The sequence below is a fragment of the Salvelinus alpinus genome, chromosome 1, assembly GCF_045679555.1.
Source record: "Salvelinus alpinus chromosome 1, SLU_Salpinus.1, whole genome shotgun sequence".
In the NCBI taxonomy this organism is placed as follows: domain Eukaryota; kingdom Metazoa; phylum Chordata; class Actinopteri; order Salmoniformes; family Salmonidae; genus Salvelinus; species Salvelinus alpinus.
Window position 1 is genome coordinate 56,161,957 of NC_092086.1, and position 19,060 is coordinate 56,181,016.

General features: G+C 42.0%; 1 protein-coding gene across 1 annotated transcript in view; it reads left to right on the forward strand.

The window, feature by feature from the left end:
• Window positions 1–382: 382 nt before the first annotated feature.
• The window catches only part of LOC139581218 (LIM homeobox transcription factor 1-beta-like), a 28,836-nt gene continuing 10,158 nt past the window's right edge, over window positions 383–19,060 (forward strand). Inside the window, exons 1-3 of the mRNA XM_071410744.1 lie at window positions 383–623; window positions 4,455–4,540; window positions 5,036–5,228. Coding sequence (XP_071266845.1) covers window positions 580–623; window positions 4,455–4,540; window positions 5,036–5,228 — 323 coding nt within the window. The 5' untranslated portion in view covers window positions 383–579. The remainder of the gene's footprint in view (window positions 624–4,454; window positions 4,541–5,035; window positions 5,229–19,060) is intronic.

Here is a 19,060-nt window from a genome sequence, read left to right on the forward strand (position 1 = left end):
CAGTTGAGAATACGGGTATAGCCAAGTAGGATAATGTTTGAAATATTAAAAAAATCTCATAAAAGTTCCTATAATCCAGCAGCACTCTTTCATGAAATGATGTGTAAGCCACGCATTGGTGGTCAATGGCAAAAAAAAGTATACTGTGAATGTTATTGAATGTCATTTTATTGGCAATGCTAATGCCTGATGATTTTGTGAAAACAACCTAATTATCTAAAAAGAACAACATTCATCACCCGATGGGGATCCCTTATTATCCGGTCTCCATCTCCACCACATGCAAACACCTTATTCCAGTACAGCACATGATCACTACGTCATACACCCCCTCACCTTAAGAACCGTCGCCGTTTCTCCTGCCCCCCCCCCCCCTCCCTCCCTCCCCTCCCTCCATCGTTGTATGCACACCGAACTCCGGGCGCACAGTCCGCTTCAGAGCGACGGGGAGAAAAGAGAGCACAATAGAACAGTTTGCCATAACATGAAGCTATTTTGCTGCCATTCGCTGTCTGGAGTTTGAAATAGGACTATACGACGCGTGCACATCCACGGACCGACTAGTCTTATGTTATTTTAATGCTACCGATAGAGGTTTCGGAAGGAGTGTGTTTCACCTCAAGGTATGTGCGTCCGCCGCCAACATCCAGAACGCGTCGACAGGTTGTCGGTGCGTTGCCAACCTCAATTTGAAGATATGTTGCCAATATAAAGTGTTACATTTTTCATCGCATTTAACCAGGCCAAACCCTTTACGTGTCTTATTCTTCCTTGGAAATAGAAGTGATCCTACATCGGTTCTTCATGGTATTATTTGAGGCTCATGGGAATTCCTCCAAAGGTTTTACTTTTATCCAAGTGTAGGTTATGTGTTGCATATTGCCTGTAGCCTAATCTGCTATTTGACTAACCCACATCATTTCCTATTTGTAGGCCTATCAACTTTAACATAGCCTACTTTTAAATACCCAAATAGTTTGTAACATTTGACTTTAATCTTTTGTTGAATGGTAAGGTTGCCGAGATACATTTTCTGTTTTATTATAGGCTTGCGGTCCATAGCAAACCTTTAGTCCTTAGGCTATATTAATTTCAAAATATCGATATCTCAAGGGTTTTCGAAGCTCTCATCAGAAACCCCGAGACCTCAGCCCGTTCAAACATTTCAACTATTCAAGAGCTAGCACACCTGATTCAGCTTGTCAACTAATTATCAAGACCTTGATTCGGTAAGCTAGTTCAGGGCTACAACACAATTGTGGAACATCTGGGGGTCCCCGTTGAGGGATTTGAAAACCGCTGGCCTTTCCCATGTCTACCTGTATGATGATGATTGAGTCTCGCTCCTCATCGAGTTTGATATTTCATTTAATTTGATAATAACCACAACCTCGATTGTAGCCAATGGTCTGAAATGTCAATGTAGGCAGGTCTCTCCAATGAGTTGCAGAAATGTGGGGTGGTATTAGCCTATAAAGAAATAGACTATTTATCCCAAACAAACAAATATTTGTCTAACAGTAGCCTACACATGTTTATATCAACATGTTGTGGAGAATATAGGCTACAGGGAGACGCAAATTGAAAAAGGCAGTGGTAGCCTAGTTATGTGAATATAAGGGAAAATATGACATCAAATGGTGATTAGCTTGATTGTGAACGTGTGATGATGATGCAGTAATAACATAGCTCCAAGAAAATCGACGACATTGCCAGCAAATGCGGTACATATAGGCTATCTTTCATTGTTAGTGCTATCCGCGATCCTTGTGACACCCCTACCCTAAACCCTAATCGTCAACCTTACCCTAACCTTAACCATAACCCGTACCTGACCCTAACCTTAACCTACAACTTCACTCAACACTTTAATTGTTGGCCTACCGAGCACAGTCCCCAGACTTTGGTGTTAACAGAACATATTTTAAAGCTTTGATAGCCCTATCACTACACAGGGCCTACAGCTTTTGATAGGCCTATGCTTTTTATTTAGAGGGGGCGCAAAATGAGACTAAACCAGGTGCCCCTTCAGTTTTGTCCAGTATATTATCGGTATAACGTAAAGCTTATCGGATAGACTCCAGGTAAAGACTCCAGCCATCCCAGTCATAGACTGTTCTCTCTGCTACCGCACGGCAAGCGGTTCCGGAGCGCCAAGTCTAGGTCCGTTTTAGAATAGAGGCTTCTAAAACAGCTTCTACCCCCAAGCCATAAGACTCCTGAACATCTATTGAAATGGCTACCCAGACTATTTGCATTGCCCCCCCCCCCCCCCTTTTTCTACACCGCTGCTACTCTCTGTTGTTATCATCTATGCACTATCCACTTTAATAACTCTACCTACATGTACATATTACCTCAATTACCTCGACTAACTGGTGCCCCCGCACATTGACTCTGTAGGGGTTCCCCCCTGTATATAGTCTCGCTATTGTTACTTTACTGCTGCTCTTTAAATACTTGTTACTTTTATTTCTTATTCTTATTTTTTTTTTAAACTGCATTGTTGGTTAGGGGCTAGTAAGTAAGCAGTTCACTGTAAGGTCTACTGCACCTGTTGTATTCGGCGCATGTGACTAATACAATTTGATTTGATTGTAGTTTAAGGATATACCGTTCTGGTCCACAGTATTAGTCTGCATGACCCTTACACAGTTATGAATAATAGACATGAAATTGCAATCAGTTATGTGCTCTCAGAAATAGGCGAATAGAGACGCACGCGCTTTGGCACAAGCAAGGCAACAGCAAGGCTCACATTGTATGACAGATAGTGTTCATTATAGCAGTTGATCGAAAACAAAATAATATCCCATATTTTGTTTTTCAAGAGATTTTATTGGTTTATGTGGTTTTCTAATATTATAGCCTATCTTGTAGTCACTTGTGATCATTTGGATAATAATCAATTGAAATACATATTTGTGAAGTTATTGGATACAGTTCTGTAGTCTATGCACATGCATAGGCCTAAATTATTTGATTTAGTAGGCTATTTTATTCGAGATTGTAATCCTTAATTCAACACATAGGTCTAATAATTATTTCGATTTGTAATGACGGCGTAAATTACATTATAGCCTACATCAATTATGATTCATATTTCTTGATGATTTTTCAGGTTTCATTTTTTTTTTATTCCTTTTATTTTTATTCGAAGCAGTGACACCCTCATTCCTCCAATGAGAGCAAAGGCATCTTGAAAGTCTATCAGGTCAATTCATTAATAAGTAGCCCACGGTAAGCTTCATATTCGATTAAGAATTGTTATCTGATAACCCAATAATTGAGAAATTATAATTTCAAGCCTAAATAATATATTTAAATTAAATCGGTCATTCAGAACGGTTAGTTCCTTTCGAAATGTAGGGTATCGGCTGGAATTAGATTTAGGCGCTCTTAATCATAAATATTCATAAAAAACAAACTTAATGTCGCTTTGATTTGGAATATTGTCAATTAATAAATAAACATGTTCTCGCTATGTTGCAATAGGCCTATTGAATACAGTGCATTCTTAAAATGTTACGATTTATGTAGATTACGTTTGTGTTCATGGAATAGGCCTGAGAAGTCCAAGACTAAGTGTCGTGATTGAACAATTCTATAGTCTACCAGACCATTAGTAAATGTATTATCATATTATTATTATTTGTATTATTCTATTAACAGTATTATTAGCGTATTATTATTAATATTGGTATTATTATTCAAAGTATATTAATGAATCACCATGCTTTAGTTTGAATTTAGATAGATTTCATACATTTCTATGAATTTTATTCGACAACATTATCTTTATTTATTGAAAATATCAGGTACTGCACCCCCCCCCCCACCCGTTTATGCGTTTGTGTGGCCGTGTGGCGTCAGCAGGTCACTGGGTTTAATCCCGACCAGTTATTGGTCAAGATTAGGCCAAGGCCAGATCTCCGGTTCGACCCCAAATCTGACTTCGGGTATCATATGATGCAAGTAAATAAACAGGAATGGGGCCACACACCACCTTCGGCTCCAACGTTCAATCTGTGTGTCAGGTGTTTAAAACTCTGTTGAGTAGACCGAATTGAGTAGCCTGTTAGGCCTAGCACGTTTATTTAATTTCCTAATCATTTATCCAATCCACGGCAATATTTATATTCTATTTTATTCCTGTTGCAATATGTGCGCATTGCAGGTCGACTGTTCATGTAATTAATTTATAAATTGGATATTAAATATGTTTTCAAGAGGACACTGAAATATAATATCCACGGTTATGTTTAGGCCTATAGCCTACGTGTCTTTCTTTCATTGACTTTTGATGCGTTTTATTTCCCGCTTACGGTATATTCTCTTTCTCACTTTTCGTCGACGACAACCTGCCCTCTATTTTTTCCTTCTACACACTTGTTGTCTGTAGGCTTGTATTTAGAGGGTAACTGTCCCCTTTCTCTTTCCTCCTTCTCGTCCAGCGAACACGACGAAGGAAGGAGGGCCAGGATGAAAACAGAGGAGACCCAATCATGTCTTCAGCAGCCTCCAGCCTCCACGCCATTCGGTGAGGAGTGAAATGGGACTGACATCTTGAGCCTGACTGGCACATAATGATTTTAACATTATAGTCCAATAATTAAATAAATATCCATTGAAATTTCAAAGGTTATAGTGACAAACTTTTACATTCTCAACTTTATATGTTATAAATGGGATAAATATATGATAAATATGTAATACATTTGATATGTGATACATTTTTATTTGTATTTATCATTTGTATTACTATTTTTGTCATAAAAAAATCCTGGACCTTGCTGGGAAGTAATGTTGAATTGCTTTCTTTTTTCAAGCTTGACATTTACAGGTCTGAACGCACACACACACACACACACACACACTATACCCTCCGATGATGTGGACTTCGATTAAGGCAGCCTCCGCACCTCACTGATTCAGATGGGTTGGGTTAAATGCGTAAGCAATATTTCGGTAGAATGCATTCAGTTGTGCAACTGACTAGGTATCCCCTTTCTCCTGTGTCCCCCTCTCCCCTCAGGTTCAGAACACAGGGGCGGAGGGGGCGAGGTGTGTGCGGGGTGTGAGTCGCCCATTGCCGACCGCTTCCTGCTGCGTGTCAACGAGCGCTCGTGGCACGAGACCTGCGTCAAGTGTGCGGTGTGTCTGAGCGCACTCAGTGGGACCTGCTACTGCAGAGACCGTCTGCTCTATTGCAAGCATGACTACGAAAAGTAAGAGAACGTCAATACTACTAAAATCCCAAAAGACACACAAACCTTAGTGTTGGCATTGTCTTAATCAGTGTTTTGTCACCTAGTCCTTGTGCCCCTCCTGAATCAGGTGTGCTGGTGTCAGGATAGAACAAACATGTGAAATTATTTAGGGGCTTATAGGAACTGGTCTATATGGAATATGTAACAGAACAGATGTAAAATGTGTTAAACTCATTCCATGGAGGGCCGAGTGTCTCGCGGGTTTTTGCTCCTCCCTTGAACTTGATTGATGAATTAAGGTTACATTAGCAAAAGAACTCCCCTCACCTAGTTGTCTGGGTCTTAATTGAAAGGAAAAAAACAAAAACCTGCAGACACTAGTCCCTGAATGTTTGGTGGGTATACACATGAAACGCTGGATTGCTATTAGTGAGTCTTTAAGCTAGCTCCACTTTCCTCTCTGATAAATATGACTTGGAGTTTTTATCAGTCTGGGGGTCTGTGTGTCAGTCTGGGTGTGTGTGTACTTGTGTGTGTGTGTGTGTGTGTTTGTATGTGTGTGTGAGATCCCCAGGGACGGACGGCTGAAGGACGTAGCCTGCAGGTCGTTATCATTGTTGTGAAAAGTGTCAGACGACGTCCAGCCGCACAGACTCTCCCACTGCAGCAGACATCTGGAGGAGAGAGGGGAAAAAAGGGAGGGGAGAGAGGATAGGGAGGAGAGAAAGGATAGGGAGGAGAGAAGGGAGAGACAGAGGGATAGGTGAAGAGGGATATAGAGTGGAGACAGAGGATATGAAGAGAAAGTGAGAGAGAGTAGTAGAGAAGTTCTCTGTCGTCTTTGGAAATTATGTTAATAATTCCCAACTTGAAAATTAAGATGAGTGTGTGTGGCGTTACAGGGTAATTTGGGCGAGGTGTTAGTAGGGGGAATTGGGAGTGCGACAGATATGAAATGGTGTTGAGTTGATGAGTTCACTGTCTCACTCCCTCCAAAAGTGTCTGAAACTACAGTGCCTTCAGAAAGTAATCATACCACATTACTTTTCCCACATTTTGTTATATTACAAGGTGGGATTAAAATTGATTGAATTGTCAATGATCTACACAAAATACTCTAATGTCAAGGTGGAAGAAAAAGTATAATATTTGTGAAACATTCATGAAAAAAAACTATATCTTGATTATATAAGTATTCAACCCCCTGAGTCAATACATGTTAGAATCACCTTTGGCAGCGATCACAGCTGTGAGTCTTTTTGGGGTAAGTCTCGAAGAGCTTTGCACACCTGGATTGCACAATATTTGCACAATTTCTTTTTAAATTCTTCGAGCTCTGTCAAATTGGTTGTTGATCATTGCTAGACAGCCAAGTGTTGCCATAGATTTGCCACTCAGGAACATTCAATGTTGTCTTGGTAAGCAACTATATTTGGCATTGTGTTTTAGGTGTTTTGTCATGCTGAAAGGTGAATTTATATCCTGGTGTCTGTTGGAAAGCAGACTGAACCAGGTTTTCCTCTAAGATTTTGCCTCTGCTTAGCTCTATTCCATTTCTTTTTATACCAAAAAACTCCCTAGTCCTTGCCGATGACGAGCATACCCATAGCATGATGCAGCCACCACCATGCTTGAAAATGTGAAGAGTGGTACTCAGTGATGTGTTGTGTTGGATTTTTCCCAAACATAACGCTTTGTATTCAAGACACAAAGTCAATTTCTTTGCCACATTTTTTGCGGTATTACTTTAGTGCCTTGTTGCAAACAGGATGCATTTTTTTGTCTTTTTTATTCTGTACAAGCTTCCTTCTTTTGACTATGTCAATTAGGTTAATATTGTGGAGTAACTACAATGTTGTTGATCCATCCTCAGTTTTCATCCTATCACAGCCACTATACTCTGTATCTGTTTTAAAGTTATCATTAGCCTCATGGTGAAATCCCTGAGCGGTTTCCTTCCACTTCGGCAACTGAGTTAGGAAGAACGCCTGTATCTTTGTAGTGACTGGGTGTATACTATCCAAAGTGTAATTAATAACTTCACCATGCTCAAAGGGATATTCAATATATGCTTTTTTAAAATTTTAAATCACCTACCATGCCCTTATTTGCGAGGCATTGGAAAACCGCCCTGGTCTTTGCGGTTGAATCTGTCTGAAATTCATTGCTTGGCTGAGGGACCTTAAAGATAATTGTATGTGTGGGGTACAGAGATGAGGTAGTCATTCAAAAATCATGTTAAACACTATTTTTGCACACAGAATGAGTCCATGCAACTTATCTGACTTGTTCAGCACATTTTTACTTCTGAACTTATTTAGGCTTGCCATAACAAAGGGGTTGAATACTTATTGACTTAAGACATTTCAGCTTTACATTTTTTATTAATTTGTAAAAATGTCTAAAAACATAATTCCCTTTGACATTATGGGGTATTGTGTGTAGGCCAGGGACACATCTCAATTTAATCAATTTTAAATGCAGACTAACACAACAAAATGTTTAAAAAGTCAAGGGGTGTGAATTGCAGAGTTGCAAAGAAAAAGCCATATCTCAGACTGGCCAATAAAAATAAAAGATTAAGATGGGCAAAAGAACACAGACACTGGACAGAGGAACTCTGCCTAGAAGGCCAGCATCCTGGAGTCGCCTCTTCATTGTTGAAATTGCGGGTACTATTTAAGGAAGCTGCCAGTTGAGGACTTGTGAGGCATCTGTTTCTCAAACTAGACACTCTAATGTGCTTGTCCTCTTGCTCAGTTGTGCACCTGGGCATCCTACTCCTCTTTCTATTCTGGTTAGAGCCAGTTTGCGCTGTTCTGTGAAGGGAGTAGTACACAGCGTTGTACGAGATCTTCAGTTTCTTGGCGTTTTCTCGCGTGGAATAGCCTTAATTTCTCAGAACAAGAATAGACCGACGAGTTTCAGAAGAAAGTTCTTTGTTTCTGGCCATATTGAGCCTGTAATTGAACCCAAAAATGCTGAGGCTCCAGATACTCAACTAGTCTAAAGAAGGCCAGTTTTATTGCTTCTTTAATCAGAACAACCGTTTTCAGCTGTGCTAACATAATTGCAAAAGGGTTTTCTAATGATCAATTAGCCTTTTAAAATGATCAACTTGGATGAGCTAACACAACGTGCCATTGGAACACAGGAGTGATGGTTGCTGATAATGGGCCTCTGTACGCCTGTGTAGATATTCCAGCTACAATAGACATTTAAAACTTTAACAATGTCTACACAGTATTTCTGATCAATTTGATGTTATTTTAATGGACAAAAAAAAAGTGCTTTTCTTTCAAAAACATGGACATTTCTAAGTGACCCCAAGCTTTTGAATGGTGTATATATATATACAGCGGGGAGAAGAAGTATTTGATACACTGCCGATTTTGCATGTTTTCCTACTTACAAAGCATGTAGAGGTCTGTAATTTTTTATCATAGGTACACTTCAACTGTGAGAGACGGAATCTAAAACAAAAATCCAGAAAATCACATTGTATGATTTTTAAGTAATTAATTTGCATTTTATTGCATGACATAAGTATTTGATCACCTACCAACCAGTAAGAATTCCGGCTCTCACAACCTGTTCGTTTTTCTTTAAGAAGCCCTCCTGTTCTCCACTCATTACCTGTATTAACTGCACCTGTTTGAACTCGTTACCTGTATAAAAGACACCTGTCCACACACTCAATCAAACAGACTCCAACCTCTCCACAAGGCCCAAGACCAGAGAGCTGTGTAAGGACATCAGGGATAAAATTGTAGACCTGCACAAGGCTAGGATGGGCTACAGGACAATAGGCAAGCAGCTTGGTGAGAAGGCAACAACTGTTGGCGCAATTATTAGAAAATGGAAGAAGTTCAAGATGACGGTCAATCACCCTCGGTCTGGGGCTCCATGCAAGATTTCACCTCGTGGGGCATCAATGATCAATGATTTGGTCTCTTTGTTGCCTCTCTGATTAATGCCCTCTTTGCCTGGTCATGAGTTTTGGTGGGCGCCCCTCTCTTGGCAGGTTTGTTGTGGTGCCATATTCTTTCCATTTTTTAACAATGGATTTAATGGCGCTCTGTGGGATGTACAAAGTTTAAGATATTTTTTTGTAACCCAACCCTGATCTGTACTTATCCACAACTTTGTCCCTGACCTATTTGGAGAGGTCCTTGGTCTTCATGATGCCGCTTGCTTGGTGGTGCCCCTTGCTTAGTGGTGTTGCAGACTCTGGGGCCTTTCAGAACAGGTGTATATACAGTTTAAGTCGGAAGTTTACATACACTTAGGTTGGAGTCATTAAAACTCGTTTTTCAACCACTCCACAAATTTCTTGTTAACAAACTATAGTTTTGGCATGTCGGTTATTACATCTACTTTGTGCATGACAAGTAATTTCTCCAACAATTGTTTACAGACAGATTATTTCACTTATTATTCACTATCACAATTCCAATGGGTCAGAAGTTTACATTCACTAAGTTGACTGTGCCTTTAAACAGCTTGGAAAATTCCCAAAAACGATGTCATGGCTTTAGAAGCTTCTGATAGGCTAATTGACATAATTTGAGTCAATTGGAGGTGTACCTGTGCATGTATTTCAAGGTCTACCTTCAAACAGTGCCTCTTTGCTTGACATCATGGGAAAATCAAAAGAAATCAGCCAAGACTTGTAGAAATTGTAGACCTCAAGTATGGTTCATCCATGGGACCACGCAGCCGTCATAACGCTCAGGAAGGAGACGTGTTGTGTCTCTTAGCGATGAACGTAATTTGGTGTGAAAAGTGCGAATCAATCCCAGAACAGCGAAGGACCTTGTGAAGATACTGGAGGATATATTGAAGCAACATCTCAAGACAGTCAGGAAGTTAAAGCTTTGTTGCAAATGGGTCTTCCAAGTGGACAATGATCCCCCAAGCATACTTCCAAAGTTGTGGCAAAATGGCTTAAGGACAACAAAGTCAAGGTATTGGAGTGGCCATCACAAAGCCCTGACCTCAATCCTATAGAAAATGTTGGCAGAACTGAAAAAGCGTGTGAGCAAGGAGGCCTACAAACCTGACTCAGTTAACCCCAGCTCTGTCAGGAATGGGCCAAAATTCACCCACCTTATTGTGGGAAGCTTGTGGAAGGCTACCTGAAATGTTTGAACCAAGTTAAACAATTTAAAGGCAATGCTACCAAATACTAATTGAGTGTATGTAAACTTCTGACCCACTGGGAATGTAATAAAAAAAAAAGCTGAAATTATTCTCTATTCGGACATTTCACATTCTTAAAATATAGTGGTGATCCTAACTGACCTAAGACTGGGAATCTTTACTAGGATTAAATGTCAGGAATTGTGAAAAACGGAGTTTAAATGTATTTGGCTAAGGTGTATGTAAACTTCTGACTTCAACTTTATACTGAGATCATGTGACACTTACATAAAGTCCACCTGTGTGCAATCTAATTGTGACTTCTGAAGGTAATTGGTTGCACCAGATCTTATTTAAGGGCTTTATAGCAAAGGGGTGATTTACATATGCACTCACAACTTCTCAGTAAAGATGTAGATTTTTTTTGGTTTTAAAGAAGTAATTTTTTTCATTTCACCTCCCCAATTTGGACTATTTTGTGTCACGAACCGGCTCGAAGTTGATAACAAAAAGGGAGACAAAGTGGAGATAAGGAATAACAAAACATATTTATTAACTGAAGTAAACTAAATACAATTAACAATGGTTTGTGTAGTCAGTAATCAGTAGTGTTTGCGTGAATAACTGTGATAATGAGGGGTGTTGAAAGGTGCCAAAGCAAACAAACGGCCACAAAAATGCATGTCTGTCTGCATGGAGAGAGTCTCCCCAGTGAATGGGGAAGAGGTGTATTTATCCTGGGACACACGCTAGCCCATGTGTCCCATTTCGCTGACTACCCTCCCGGCTCCGCCCACTGACATCCTATTAAGGAAAACAAGAGCAAAGAGTAGGAATTCGGCAGACAGAGTGGGAGGGTCGTCGTCGTCCCCCCCCCCCCCCCCATAAAACCGGGGACCAACAAGGACCCCGGAAAACCATACCAGCCTCTGCGTCCCAAATTGACCCAGCCTCTGCGTCCCAAATTGACAAGGGGGTACGTGTTCACACTTCCACTTGCCCCAGCAACCTTTGCGAACAGGAATCAACGTTTAAGAGGAAAGAAGAAAACGAGACCAGAAGGGAACAGACAGGAGCGACAGAAAAGGACAATACCAAACAATGGTCAGTCACGTAGACATTCAGGAACAGGGCGCACAAGAGCACGTCAGCAACAAGCTCCAACGAAAAGAACATCTCAGGGTCCTTCTCATTAAATTTTGGCAACACACACAATTTTAGACGTATCACTCATTTCAATCTTGTGGTGTTCAGCGATCTTCAACAGCTGTTCTTTAGTACATAATTTTAACAGTTCCTCTGATGGAAAGCGAATGAACTCGTCTACATTAGACGCCATAGTCACAAGTAAATACAAAAACAATTAGTTGCTCTTCCCCCCTGCTGAGCACACCAGACCGGACCACTAGAAGATAATTGACAATCACAATGGGCACCACAGAAGAGAGATGAGATATATATGGAGCTTCCCCAAAACCTACAATAACTCCACCTTAGTCTTCGTGCAGATTTGCGGTGGGTAATTACGCACTGTAGCCAGCTTGGGGGGAAAAAAGAAGCAAGCTGGCAGATTCCCCCAAGCCATAGATGTGCCCCAGAGACAACTGCTCAGTCCACGGACACCGCACAAAAATAAACAAAATAACCATGCCCCCAACGTATTCCTAAGTGAAACACGACGCTAAATCTAACAGGGGAAAAAGAAAGGCTATAGTTCCGGGTAGCAAGTTTCACAACCCTACCCAAATCTCCCACTGAGGTACATAGCCAATTGTACTCGCCTCAGACCGATGTCCCAACAGCGAGTAGAGCAAGAGTCTCCAGCCTGGGCAGGGGCCTGGAAACTAACCAATATACTCTCCAACGCAGCACACAGCCGAATAGCCACCGCAGTGGCAAGTTACCCAAATAAACAAAGGCAGCCAATACTGAACACTAAACATTACAACTCAAAAGCTGTAATCAAAAGATGCAAACAAATCACCTACAGAGTTTTCAAACATTAACTCCATTTTCTCCCGAACACAACACACATACTAGTAAGCCCAACAACACTAGTATTAGTCCTTCATAATGCAACAAAGTGCTACATGCCAAAATGTCTAGAAACCAACTTTATGATCCCGGACGAGCCTCCACTTGTCATGAACCAGCTAACTAAAGTTAAAGCTAACTAAAGCTAACTAAAGTTAACAATGGTGTAAGTTTGCGTGCATAAATGTGATAATGAACAGTGCCAAAACAAACAGGCCACAAAAATCTATAAGTGTGTCTGCATGGAGAGAGTCTCCCCAATGAATGGGGAAGAGGTGTATTTATCCTGGTACACCCCCTAGCCCAGGTGTGTCCCATTTTACTGACGACCCTCCCGGCTCCGCCCACCGACACCCTATTAAGGAAAATAAGAGCAAAGAGAAAGAATTCGGCAGACAGAGTGGGAGGGTTGTCACATTTGTGTATGTCCATTACATGAAATCCAAATAAAAATCCATTTAAATTACAGGTTATAACGCAACAAAATAGGAAAAACGCCAAAGGGGATGAATACTTTTGCAAGGCACCGTATATGTTGAGTGTCTCTCTGTATAGTGTGTATATGTTGAGTCTCTCTCTCTATATTTTTTAAATGTAACCTTTATTTAACTAGGCAAGTCAGTTAAGAACAAATTCTTATATACAATGACGGCCTACAGTGGGTTAACTGCCTTGTTCAGGGGCAGAACGACAGATTTTTTACCTTGTCAGCTTGGGGATTCGATCCAGCAACCTTTCGGTTACTGGCCCAACGCCCTGACCACTAGGCTACCTGCCGCACAATATAGTGTGTATATGATGAGTCTCTCTATATATAGTGTGAGTACAGTATATGTCTGTCTCTGTGAGAGACTTGGCACACGTCTTTACTGGTGACCTTCAGAAGATCAGTAACAATGTCTCCTTGTGTTCCCTGCAGTCACTCCATCAGCACCTCACACACACACACACACACACACCACTCCCCGGCTCCCCCTCAACCGTGAGCAGGTGTGTGTACTGTATGATGTACGGGAGGAGTGTGTATGAGAATTTGGGGATAGTGTGTGTGTGTTTCTGTGTCTAAGAATTTAGCAGAAATAGTGGAAAGCTTGAGATCAGTTTTTTTGCTGTAACCCTTTGCGGTCTGGAGTTGTGTGTGTGTGCTGATGTTTGGGCTTTTGGTTTGAGTTATTTTATCTGCTGTACGTTATTGCAAATGATCTCTTAAGCATAGATTCAATCAGTTTATACAAAATGTGATTTGCATGTCTGCGATAGGTATAACACGGGAAGCCGCTTCTGATTGGACAGTTCCAACGCAGTTCCACCTCCGACATCGCCTAAATAAAACAATAATACTGCTATGCAGAAGTCGGTTATCGCAGGTTAAATTCGATCGGATTGAATCGAGCCCTTACTGTATCATTCCCATAGCACTCTCATAGTGACCTTGTAGTGACCGACTGGGTCTCCTAAACCCGGGTCTCCTGTGTTAGTCCTAAGACTGTGTTAGCCCGCTGAGCTAAGCCTAGGTATTAGCTTGGGGAGCTAATCAGGGGTTAAGTTGTGAATTCGGAGTTGGGGGATTATGGTTGGAGCTGGATTTAGGGTTATGGTTGAACCGGGATGTGGACTTGAAGCTAGGGTAAGGGTAGTGGTTGAAGCTAGGGTAAGGGTAGTGGTTGAAGCTAGGGTAAGGGTAGTGGTTGAAGCTAGGGTTAGGTTTACTCATTACGTCAGGAGCATGGTTCTACTCTGCTGTGCCCAGATGTTTGCCTCTTCCCGCTACAGTATCTCTGTCTAGCCATTGTTTTCAAATATTTTCATGTTTGTCTTTTTTCTTAGGCGAGAGGTGTGTGTGTGTGTGTGTGTGTTTACTGCACACAATTTCCAAGAGACACAGACCGCTGCCCATACAGACTCTCCAGTATCCCCCAATCACACTCTGATACACACACACACACACACACACACACACACATACACACACTTCCCACAGAGTTACAGAGAGCAGAGTCTAGGCTGACCCAGGTCTCAGACCAATAAAGGCCCTGCGCCCTGGGGCCCCGGCGGGCGACTAGAGCCTGGAGGAGCCTGGAGCCCAGGTTCAATATCAGTCTGGAGTGGGAGGCCTACCCCCCCACCCCCACCACCACCACCACCACCAAGCAGCACATAGCCTGCTCCTACTGCACACACATATGGAGTGGATATCAACATGTATAACACTACAGTGGATATCACTGTATCACAATGGCTGGTGGTAAAACACCATTGATGTTTTTAGTAGTAGAGACATTGTAGAGAGAGAGACCGGAAATGATAGTGAGAGGTTTGTGTGGAAAGTACGGCGGGACTGGGAATCGATTCCACACTCACACAGGCATCTGCACCCAAGGTGGTATCGCCGGTAGCTGCTAGACTCAACCCTCTGGCCCTGCAATGATGGCTCTAATAGATCACTCTGTGGGGTGGGAGACATGGAGACCCTGTCTGGAGCAGGGGAGAGGGGAGACTCCCACAGTCACACGGGAGCGGAGACCCCAAGAGTTACAGCCAAGTCCAATGTTCACTGACCAAACAATCTCTCAAACTGCCAGGCCAGAAGCCCACCTTCTCATCTTACGTGGTTCTATGTGGCATCCCTGTTGTACCATGCCGCGATTGAGAACCGAGAAATCACGTCTTCCACACAGATACAGCATCTCTCCCACCCGTCCCCCTCACGCTCCTCCCGCCTCCCTCTCTCGCTCCCCCTCTCTCCATTACCTCGTTCATCACTGTCTGGTTTGTAATAATATTTCTCAATTCCAAACCTCATTTCCCGCTCGTTGAGATTGATAGCAGTGATGACACCAATCAGTTTATCTCTCCGTTTATCCCTCGTTTTCTCTTAATCGTCTCTCCGCTCAGCGCCTCTTTGTGTCTCAGGATGGGAGGAGAGGGAAGGTGGGATGGAGGGAGGGGGTTGATTGGACACAGCGCTAATTACCAAATGTACTCAGCCACTCCAGTGATGACAAGCCTAAGAGAAGAACTATATATGCACAGTACCTGTATATAGTTATATTATGTATATACAGTATAACTGTGCTAGGAGATGGATAGTTAGTTAGTATGTACAGTGGAAAGAATGGGTTAAATCAAGCATAAGACATTCTGCCCCATACTGCTAAAACATATATACTGCTAAAAAAGATATGCCAAAACCCACAAAGCTGTTTGATCAACACAACTGCAGCAAGCTCAAATCAAATGTATTTATGTAGCCCTTCTTACATCAGCTGATATCTCAAAGTGCTGTACAGAAACCCAGCCTAAAACCACAGACGGCAAGCAATGCAGGTGTAGAAGCCTACTGTACAATGCAGCACACAGTCAGAACCGAAGCATAGCCTATTGCAGCCAACGATATCCGTTCTGAAGAATAATTTGTTGAATTGTTAGGAATTCACCCCATGTGTTTGCACTCACTATAGTTCAGTCTGAGGGAGTGTAGGAGTGTGTTAGGGATATGTTGTTGCTCTTGGCTCATACACAGTCGTCCACAGGGGGTATGGTCAGACAGACAAACACAGCCACGTTTAGTACTCCATATCTAGATTGAGGAGTAGTATTGTGGTTTTTAACGCAATATCTTGTCTCTATCTGAAATGACATTAAATGGTATTTAAAGTATTTCACTATAGTGCACTATATAGGGAATAGGTTGCCAGTCTGGTCAAAAGTAGTGCCTCTATATAGGGAAAATGCTGCTATTTCAGACAGTCCTTCTGTTCCACCAGACACACATTAAGGGTTCTCATGTCACCTCCCAGCTCAGGTCAACAGGTGATGCAGGAGAGAGAGAGAAGAGGTAGGAAGAGAATAGAGCTGGAGAGACAGAACCTTACAGTGATTTATATCAAGGCATGCATTGTGTCAAAGCTATGCAGAGAGAAAGGACAGAAAGAGAACAGAGAGATGACTGAAAACGAGAAGAAGTTGGAGAAAGTTGATAGAGAAGATAAATTGCAGATCGGGGGGCGAGCATGGGATAAAAGAGGGAGATTTAGGAGAAGATGAAAGCCATGGAGGAGAAGACAGAAGAGCAGGAAGGTGAGGTGTGCCTGTGTCACCCCCTAGTAATATTGCCACGGTTTTTGCATAATGCCCGATGAGCCCCAATCATCTGGCCTCCCCCACAACAATTTCATTACAGACAGCTAATAAATGTTTCATGGAAGAACAAGCTGCTCGCCTCGCCGTTATTAAATCTGAGATAATAAAAGAAGAGCGAGAAAAGAAAAGATGGGGGGGTGGACCCGAGAGAGGGAGGGAAGGAGAGAGACAGAGAGAGCTAGAGAGAGAGCGGTGTCAACATTCTCAAATCGGGGGCTGTATCTCCTGTTTCTGGGGCAACGGGTCCCCTCCCCTCCCCCTACTCCCTCCCCCTTGCATCCCGCTCCGCCAGAGAGAGACAGGAAATGAGAAACCGCCAGACAGGATATTGCGTTCTGGTGGCCTGGGGATTAGCTGTTTTATCTAAACACACACACACACACACACACACACACACACACACACACACACACACACAGAGATCCACACATTCCTCTCACAATCTCCCAAGCATCAAGCACAGTGTTCTGCACAGTTTTCAGTCGTTACTCTTTGCAGGTATATTCCATTTGGTCATGTTATGCCATATCTGAGCTGTCATTAAAGGGTCAAATCTTTCAGTCGAGATCAGATGTGGAGTATGTAGTATCTCAAGTATTATGAGGAACAGTGTAAATGGTTGCGAAAAGAAAAGTGTATGGAGAGACTGGTCTGCTAATCATTAGTAATAAACCTTGATATTGTATTTTATACTAATCAGAGGGTCATTCATACCGTATAGCTCTAAACGTTTGGAAATCAAATAAGACTGTCTGATGCACGTTGTCTATAAGTACACGTAGGCTTTGAAGGAAATGGCTTCCATCTGCATATATGTGTGTGTGATTGCAAGTTGTTTCTGTTTGTATATCACTGTTCTGTGATGTACCGTGTCTGACGCATACACTCCAAGAAATGCTGGGTTAAAAACAACTCAATTTGGGTTATTTGGTAACCCAGCACTGGGTAAATATTGGACAGAACACATGCTGGTTTATTTTGACCCAGCCAGTTGCTTTTTGGGTTGTTGGGATTACCCAAACATTGGTTAATTGAATTAACCATCAGTTGGGTATTTTTTACTCTCATTCTGAGTTGACCTAGCAGCTGGGTCTGTTTTTAAATGTAAACCTTAAATTATTTTCAGATCGATTTTATTTGTCTACCTGTTATTTTGTTTTTGCATTTTACACATTCTTCAATCTATAATATGAAGATAATTTATTACATACCGTATTATAAACTGGGGTGGTTCGAGCCCTGAATGCTGATTGGCTGACAGCCGCGGTATATAAGACTTTATAAACTGGATGGTTTGAGCCCTGAATGCTGATTTGGCTGAAAGCCGTGGTATATCAGATATAGGGTATGACAAAACATTTTTTTACTGCTCTAATTATGATGGTAACCAGTTTATAAGAGCAATAAGGCACCTCGGGGGTTTGTGGTATATTGCCAATATACCACGGCTAAGGGCTGTATCCAGGCACTCCACGTTGCGTTGTGGTTAAGAACAGCCCTTAGCCGTGGTATATTGGCCATATACCACACCCCGTCGGGCCGTATTCCTTAAGTGTACCATGGGTATGACAGAAAAGTTATTTGTACAGCTCTAATTACATTGGTAACCAGTTTAAAATAGCAATAAGGTACTTTGGGGGCAGTGGTGTAAAGTACTTTAAAGTACATCTTAAATATTTTTGGGGGGCATCTTTACTTTGCTATTTATATTTTTGACAACTAATGTACTTTTTACTCCATACATTTTCCCTGACACCCGAAAGTACTTGTAACATGATGAATGCTTAGCAGGTCAGGAAAGTGGTCCAATTCACGCAATAATCAAGAGAACACGTGGTCATCCCTACTGCTTCTGATCTGGCAGACACACTAAATATAAATGCATTGTTTTTAAATGATGTCCGAGTGTTGGAGTGTACCCCTGGGTATACGTGAATTTTAAAAACAAGAAAATGGTGCCATCTGCTTTGCTTAATATAAGGAATTTGAAATGATTTTTACTTTTAGCAATTACATTTTCGTTTGAAACTTAAGTATATTTAGAAACAAATACTTTTACTGGGTGACTTTTACTTGAGTAACTATCTATTAAGGTATCTGTACTTTTACTCAAGTATGACAATTGGGTATTTTTTCCACCACTGCTCGGGGGTTTGTGATTTTTATTTTATTTTTTAAATTTTATCCCCTTTTCTCCCCAATTTTCGTGGTATCCAATCGCTAGTAATTACTATCTTGTCTCATCGCTACAACTCCCGTACGGGCTCGGGAGAGACGAAGGTCGAAAGCCACGTGTCCTCCGAAGCACAACCCAACCAAGCCGCACTGCTTAACACAGCGCGCCTCCAACCCGGAAGCCAGTCGCACCAATGTGTCGGAGGAAACACCGTGCACCTGGACCCCTTGGTTAGCGCGCACTGCGCCCGGCCCGCCACAGGAGTCGCTGGAGCGCGATGAGACAAGGATATCCCTACCGGCCAAACCCTCCCTAACCCGGACGACGCTAGCCCAATTGTGCGTCGCCCCACGGA